The 8,877-nt window shown below is 39.1% G+C and overlaps 1 protein-coding gene across 1 annotated transcript in view; it reads left to right on the top strand.

Moving 5' to 3' along the window:
• Window positions 1-8,877, top strand: part of hecw1a (HECT, C2 and WW domain containing E3 ubiquitin protein ligase 1a) — a 78,709-nt gene that overhangs the window by 32,265 nt on the left and 37,567 nt on the right. The window contains exon 7 of the mRNA XM_073830533.1: window positions 2,354-2,523. Within this exon, the coding sequence (XP_073686634.1) occupies window positions 2,354-2,523 (170 nt within the window). The remainder of the gene's footprint in view (window positions 1-2,353; window positions 2,524-8,877) is intronic.

Here is an 8,877-nt window from a genome sequence, read left to right as displayed (position 1 = left end):
ATATATATATATATATATATATATATATATATATATATTATTAAACATAACATATGTACTTATAAATTTATTGTGTTATATATTACATAATATTACATATTATGTGTGTGTTGTTATTGTTTCACCATAACTTTAAATGATTATTAAATTCAATTATTAAATTATTATACAAATTTAATTCATAATTAATAAACTTTAAATAAATAATATTATTAAATTAAATATATACATACATATGCATACACAAATTATTATTTATTTATATGTATATAAATATTCTGTAATAATACAAAATAATACAGAATTATACAGAAAAAAATATTTTAAAAAATCTGTAGTAACAACTACATTAATATAGCTACAAATAATCAGACTATATTAATTTAATTAATTTTATATAATTAATTCACGTGTGCGCGCGCACACACACACACACACACACAAATTAAAAAAATATATATATACACACACACAAATTATTTTAAATATAAATATAATTAAATAATATTATAATTTTATTAATATTATTAAACTTAACATAAATATTTAAAATTGTAAATTACATTTATTATGTTATATATTACATAATGTGTGCATGTGTGTTATTGTTTCACCATAAACTGTAAATGATTATTACATTTAATTATTAAATCATTAAACATTATTATCAATAATAATTAGATATGATACAGTGAGGTCAATAAGTATTTGATCACCCTGTGATTTTGCAAGTTCTCTTACTTAGAAATCATGGAGGGGTCTACAATTTTCAGCAAAGGTGCATTTCCACTGTGAGGGACAGAATCTAAAAATAAAAATCCGGAAATCACATTGTATGATTTTTTTACAATTTATTTGTGAATTACTGTGGCAAATAAGTATTTGATCACTTGAGTCAAAAAAATGTAATATTTGGTACAGAAGCCTTTGTTAACAATTCCAGAGGTCAAACGGTTCCTGTAGTTCTTCAGCAGGTTTGCACACACTGCAGGAGGGATTTTGGCCCACTCCTCCATACAGATCTTCTCTAGATCTGTCAGGTTTCGGGGCTGTCGCTGAGCAACACAGAGTTTCAGTTCCCTCCAAAGATTTTCTATTGGATTTAGGTCTGGAGACTGGCTAGGACACTCCAGAACCTTGATGTGCTTCTTACGGAGCCACTCCTTGGTTTTCCTGGCTGTGTGCTTTGGGTCATTGTCATGTTGGAAGACCCAGCCACGACCCATCTTTAATGCTCTGACTGAGGGAAGGAGGTTTTTGCCCAATATGTCACAATACATGGCCCCGTTCATCCTCTCCTTAATACAGTGCAGACGTCCTGTCCCCTGTGCAGAAAAACACCCCCAGAGCACGATGCTTCCAGCCCCATGCTTCACTGTAGGTATGGTATTATTGGGATGATACTCATCATTCTTCTTCCTCCAAACACGGCGAATGGAGTTAAGACCAAAAAGTTCTATTTTGGTCTCATCTGACCACAGGACTTTCTCCCATGACTCCTCTGGATCATCCAGATGGTTCCTGGCAAACTTCAGACGGGCCTGGACATGGGCTGACTTAAGCAGGGGAACCTTCCGTGCGATGCAAGATTTTAAACCGTGACGTCTTAGTGTATTACTGATAGTAGCCTTGGAAACGATGGTCCCAGCTCTCTTCACAGCATTGACCAGCTCCTCCTGTGTAGTTCTGGGATGATTCTTCACCATTCTTAGCATCATTGATACCCCACGAGGAGAGATCTTCCGAGGGGCCCCAGTCCGAGGGACATTGACAGTTATCATTAGCCTCTTCCATTTTCTGACAATTGCTCCAACAGTTGTTCTTTTTTCACCAAGCTACTTGGCAATTGCCCCGTAGCCCTTTCCAGCTTTGTGAAGGTCTACAATTTTGTCTCTTGTGTCTTTTGACAGCTCTTTGGTTTTGCACATGTTGCTCCTTAAACTTTGGCTGATTGTGGGGTGCACAGGTGTCTTTATGACAGCTAACGACCTCAAACAGGTGCTACTAATGCTGGAGTGTAGCTGGACTATTTAAAAGAAAAATAACAGGTCTTTGAGGGTCAGAAATCTGGCTGATAAGCAAGTGATCAAATACTTATTTGACACAGTAATTCACAAATAAATTGTTAAAAAAATCATACAATGTGATTTCCGGGTTTTTAGTTTTAGATTCTGTCTCTCACAGTGGAAATGCACCTATGCTGAAAATTGTAGACCCCTCCATGATTTCTAAGTAAGAAAACTTGCAAAATCACAGGGTGATCAAATACTTATTGACCTCACTGTATATTTGTATGTTAAGAAGTCTATTGTTGTTTCACCATAAACTCTTCCTTTGCTCTGCTGTATTTCAGACATTCAGGCAGTGGGTCTAAAGAAGGGAATGTTCTTCAATCCCGACCCGTATCTGAAAATCGCCATCCAGCCTGGAAAGCACAGCATCTTCCCTGCGCTGCCTCATCACGGTCAGGAGAAACGCTCAGGAATCATCTGCAACACGGTCAACCCCGTCTGGAAGAGAGAGGTGAGCTTCTCCTCGATCTCTATCATTCATGTTTGACAAGACGGATCATTTAAAGCCATTCTGACATTAAAAAAATCACCTTTGCGTTTGAGTCTGGACTCTCTAGAGCTGTCATTGTGACATTCACGTCTTTCTTTCTGGCGAGTCTGTGTTTGATTGTGCTCAAATGCAGCTTTGAGAGGAACATGAAAGCAGATTCCCTCAGGTGCCAGAGCTTTGACTCGCTAATGCTGCTTCTGCCAGCAGCTCTGAAAACAAAAGCATATGGAAATGAAGCTCTCTGATAACTTTATGACTTGAAATCTTGATACCTGGCTTCTGTCTACAACACATTTGGGAGAAACATAACTGCACAAACTGAGCTGGCATCACCTCTACAACCAATGCAGTGAAGCTTTTAATATTTGATATTATGATGAATAGGGGAGCACAACCTAACACTTTTTGAATTTCTCAGTTCGTTTAAATCCACGTGGAGTTTAAAGTATAATTTTTATCCACATTAATTTCACACTTGTCTAGCACAAATATGTCACTTTGTTTCATAATTACAGTGTATACTTTTTTTCGTTATTTACCTTAAAAGAAAGGAAGTGAAATGTTACAGTATGCCCCATAGGTGGATACATTGTAACATCTGAGGGGCACATTGTAACATTACCATATGACAGCTTCAAATGTTATCTGGTCGAATTAAAAAAATATACGACAAACTGTAATATTTTGTCAATAAAATAAAATCTATTATTTTTCAAATAAAATAATGGTTTTTTTTAAGAATTAAAAATAATTGAATTTTGGAGTTTGACAATGAACTTATCGCAACCAAGCTTGGGACGGCTCTGATCGCAACACACAGCTGTACAGTAGCCTATAGTTCAAAACAATGTGTGCAAATAGAGGAAACACATTTAGACATTCAGAAAAACACTCCACTGCCTCCATACACAGCTCTCATAGAACACCACACACATAAACCAGCCACAATGCTTTACATTTCTTGAAATAATCATTTCTGAACAATAAACATTGACTGTCAGTCTTTATTTGCCTGTTTCTTGTGGTTTCTCATTAAAATCCATAAAAGTAAATGGCATAAATTACATTGCTAATGTCATAGAGTAGCATAGTTTAATAACAGTGGGACACATTGTAACACAGTGTTACAACTTTAACCATCTGCACGACTGGGATTTAAAACAGGTTAGTGTCTTCTGCTGGTTTGCAAAGCGTTAATAAACTATCTAAACTGATAAATAACAGATTGGAGATTACAATAATTGCAGATTTGTCTTGTTTTAAATGAATACTAAAAACTGAGATGAAAAGTTTACTTCAGCCAGAAAAAACTTTTACTATGGTAAAATAAATATTCAGTGATATCTTCAAAAGACTTTTGAATTTTGGCGCACTTTTTTTCTTTGTATAGTGTTGCCATGTCAACTAGTAAATGCCATAAATTTGGTTATGCTAGCATGTGTGGAAATATTTAAACCATGTGTGTTACAACTAACCCCGCGTTAGTTTGTGCCTCGCACTCCTCTACTTACAAGATTCATGGAAATGTTTTTTGGAAGAGTTTTAAAGAATCCAATCACGGCACTCAGACAAGCGAATTGTAACCATTATAACTAAAGATATAACCATAATCAAATGATATTCTGAGGAATGTTGGTTACCAAAGAGTTGATGGTTGTCATTGACTCCAGAGTAGGGGGGGAGGAAATACAGTTGAGGTCAAAAGTTTATATACACCTTGCAGAATCTGCAAAATGTTAATTATTTTATCAAAATAAGAGTGCAAATGCATGTTATTTTTTATTTAGTACTGACCTGAATTTATAAAAATGACCCTGTTCAAAAGTTTACACCAATGACTGTATGATTTTGAGATCCATCTTTTCACACTGAGGACAACTGAGGGTCTCAAATGCAAATATTACAGAAGGTTCAAACACTCACTGATGCTCCAGAAGGAAAAAAACATGATTTAACAGCTGGGGGTGAAAACTTTTGGAATTTGAAAATCAGAGTAAATTTGACTTATTTTGTCTTCTGGGAAACATGCAAGTAGCTTCTGTAGCTTCTGAAGAGCAGTAATGATTATCTAAATATAATCTTATAATATTATATAAAAAATCATATTTAGACAAAATAAATAAGAAAAATTTACACATCTTCATTCTGTTCAAAACATTTTTTAAAGAAATGAACTCATACAGGTTTGAAACAACATGAGGGCGTGTAAACGACAGATTTTTTATTTTTGAGTGAACTGTCCCTTTAACAGACTGAAGCTGTGATGAAAGCCTTCGCTCTCCCGTTGAGAAAACCACTAAAAACAATTGGATCTGTTCTTGCAGTGTCTTCGGTGTCTTACATATGGCTTCAGCGTGCACACACACACACACACACACACACACACACACACACACACACGTGCTGTGACAGGCTGTTAATCCGTACGGCTCAGTCTCCTGAGCGTCTTCACTGCAGCTCATTCACTTTTGACCGCGGCTGTCCTAATAAACCTGAACACAAGCCTGTCAGCTTCACCTCCCTCAGAGACTCTCAACAGCTACTCATCTCTCTTTAGCTTTAATTAGGAATACTCAGTAATATGCAGCCTAAAAATGAACTGCCAAATGAATAATGAAACCTTAGACAGAATAGATAGATGTGAAAACTTTTTGTTAAATCATTACCTGTCCAGTGATCATAGTAACCCTTATGAAAAAGAAGTGTATTCAAGTGTACTATTAGAATAAAATGTTTTTGTTTACAAGCAGATACCATTCTTTCTTTTGATGTTTTGTATGTTCAGATATTCATAAAACAAAATATATACAAATTAATACCTAAATAGGGACAATGTAGTATACTTATGATGTAAAGTTCACTTACAAGTTTACTTGAAGTATAAAACTACTAAACTAGTAGTTTACTGAGACTATACTTCAAAGTGCACTAAAAATGCATAAAAAGTATTTAATTAGTAAACTTTTAGTATAATTGCAGTATTAACTGACAAAATAGATGTAAACTAGTTATGTACTCAAAGTTTACTGCGGTTATACTTAAAGTATACTTTTATATACTCAAGCAGGCCAATTTAATCCCAAGGAAAATAGTACACTTAATAGTATACTACTAGTACACTGATATTTGTATACTTACTACAAAAGTATACTTAAAAATATACTTGACCTTTACCTAAGTATACTTAATAGAATAAACCTGAAATATACTTCTTTTTGGTAAGGGAAGCAGTACTATGCTGTGTGCAAATATTACATTGTGAACATATTCTTAGAGTTAACTACACCTGATTTCAGTTGTATTGGGTTTCTTATCTACTGCCGTTGGTTTCTGATAGCCGGTCTCTCAGTCTGTAGCGCGGTAGAAATACTTGCCGCAGTCGGCAGTAAGTCAGCAGGTGAAATATGGGTTCATTTCTCTTCACACGCATGGCTGAACTGGCTGGAATCCAGTAGAGAGCAAACATGAGCCACAGAAGGTTTTCACCAGCAGCCCTTTGGGGGTTAATGGCACCATTTAATGTCTGCGAGATGAAACGTGACCTGCTGAATTTCCCACAGTGCCTTGCTGCCTGTTTACTGCACGAGTCTCAGAATGTACATAGAATATTTCATTGATTCGTCCATTGAATGTAGTTGTTTGTTTTTTAAACTAGGTATTGATGTTTTAATCTCAGTGAGTGTATGTTTTATTCATTTTGTTTCTTCATTTCCTTGGAAAACAGGCTGTGAATGACCACACTGAATATAATGCAGAATGCAAATAAACGTGGCATGAGCATAAACACGTGATGCAGCAGCTAATGGAAAAGCCATAAATTGTATTTCCACTTCCTTTCAAGGAATTTGTAAATCTTTTAGTGATATGGCTAAAAATAACATCTGTTAAAAAACATGTGGCAAGACAGTACATTTGAATTAATCAATAAAATCTGAGAAATGGCCTAGCCTTACACTGTTTGTGTTGACTTGAAGCAGACTGGAAACAGGCTAGGCTAGACTTGAAGCAGGCTAGGCTAGACTTGAAGCAGGCTTGGCTTGACTTGAAGCAGGCTTGGCTTGACTTGAAGCAGGCTAGGCTAGACTTGGCTTGACTTGAAGCAGACTGGAAGCAGGCTTGGCTTGACTTGAAGCAGGCTAGGCTAGACTTGAAGCAGGCTAGGCTAGACTTGAAGCAGGCTTGGCTTGACTTGAAGCAGGCTTGGCTTGACTTGAAGCAGGCTTGGCTTGACTTGAAGCAGGCTAGGCTAGACTTGGCTTGACTTGAAGCAGACTGGAAGCAGGCTTGGCTTGACTTGAAGCAGGCTAGGCTAGACTTGAAGCAGGCTAGGCTAGACTTGAAGCAGGCTTGGCTTGACTTGAAGCAGGCTTGGCTTGACTTGAAGCAGGCTTGGCTTGACTTGAAGCAGGCTTGGCTAGACTTGGCTTGACTTGAAGCAGGCTAGGCTAGACTTGGCTTGACTTGAAGCAGACTGGAAGCAGGCTTGGCTTGACTTGAAGCAGGCTTGGCTTGACTTGAAGCAGGCTTGGCTAGACTTGGCTTGACTTGAAGCAGACTGGAAGCAGGCTAGGCTAGACTTGAAGCAGGCTTGGCTTGACTTGAAGCAGGCTTGGCTAGACTTGGCTTGACTTGAAGCAGGCTAGGCTAGACTTGGCTTGACTTGAAGCAGACTGGAAGCAGGCTTGGCTTGACTTGAAGCAGGCTTGGCTTGACTTGAAGCAGGCTAGGCTAGACTTGGCTTGACTTGAAGCAGACTGGAAGCAGGCTAGGCTAGACTTGAAGCAGGCTTGGCTTGACTTGAAGCAGGCTTGGCTAGACTTGGCTTGACTTGAAGCAGGCTAGGCTAGACTTGGCTTGACTTGAAGCAGACTGGAAGCAGGCTTGGCTTGACTTGAAGCAGGCTTGGCTTGACTTGAAGCAGGCTTGGCTTGACTTGAAGCAGGCTTGGCTTGACTTGAAGCAGGCTTGGCTTGACTTGAAGCAGGCTTGGCTAGACTTGGCTTGACTTGAAGCAGGCTAGGCTAGACTTGGCTTGACTTGAAGCAGACTGGAAGCAGGCTTGGCTTGACTTGAAGCAGGCTTGGCTTGACTTGAAGCAGGCTTGGCTTGACTTGAAGCAGGCTTGGCTTGACTTGAAGCAGGCTTGGCTTGACTTGAAGCAGGCTTGGCTTGACTTGAAGCAGGCTTGGCTTGACTTGAAGCAGGCTTGGCTTGACTTGAAGCAGGCTTGGCTTGACTTGAAGCAGGCTTGGCTTGACTTGAAGCAGGCTTGGCTTGACTTGAAGCAGGCTTGGGCTTGGCTTGACTTGAAGCAGGCTAGGCTAGACTTGAAGCAGGCTAGGCTAGACTTGAAGCAGACTTGAAGCAGGCTAGGCTAGACTTGAAGCAGGCTTGGCTTGAATTGAAGCAGACTTGAAGCAGGCTAGGCTAGACTTGAAGCAGGCTAGGCTAGACTTGAAGCAGGCTAGGCTAGACTTGAAGCAGGCTAGGCTAGACTTGAAGCAGGCTAGGCTAGACTTGAAGCAGGCTAGGCTAGACTTGAAGCAGGCTAGGCTAGACTTGAAGCAGACTTGAAACAGACTAGGCTAGACTTGAAGCAGGCTTGGCTTGACTTGAAACAGGCTTGGCTTGACTTGAAACAGGCTTGGCTTGACTTGAAGCAGACTTGAAACAGACTAGGCTAGACTTGAAACAGGCTAGGCTAGACTTGAAACAGGCTAGGCTTGACTTGAAACAGACTAGGCTAGACTTGAAACAGGCTAGGCTTGACTTGAAACAGGCTAGGCTTGACTTAAAGCAGACTTGAAACAGACTAGGATAGACTTGAAACAGACTAGGCTAGACTTGAAACAGACTAGGCTTGACTTAAAGCAAACTTGAAACAGGCTCGGCTTGACTTGAAACAGGCTAAGCTTGACTTAAAGCAGACTTGAAACAGGCTAGGCTAGACTTGAAGCAGGCTTGGCTTGAATTGAAACAGGCTAGGCTTGACTTAAAGTAGACTTGAAACAGACTAGGCTAGACTTGAAACAGGCTTGGCTTGAATTGAAACAGGCTAGGCTTGACTTAAAGCAGACTTGAAACAGGCTCGGCTAGACTTGAAACAGGCTAGGCTTGACTTAAAGCAGACTTGAAACAGGCTCGGCTTGACTTGAAACAGGCTAGGCTTGACTTAAAGCAGACTTGAAACAGGCTAGGCTAGACTTGAAGCAGACTTGAAATAGACTTGAAACTGACTAGGCTTGACTTGAAGCAGGCTAGGCTAGACTTGGCTTGACTTGAAGCAGACTGGAAGCAGGCTAGGCTAGACTTGGC

Source organism: Garra rufa, chromosome 24, assembly GCF_049309525.1.
Source record: "Garra rufa chromosome 24, GarRuf1.0, whole genome shotgun sequence".
In the NCBI taxonomy this organism is placed as follows: Eukaryota; Metazoa; Chordata; class Actinopteri; order Cypriniformes; family Cyprinidae; genus Garra; species Garra rufa.
This window is presented reverse-complemented; position numbering and strand designations above follow the sequence as displayed.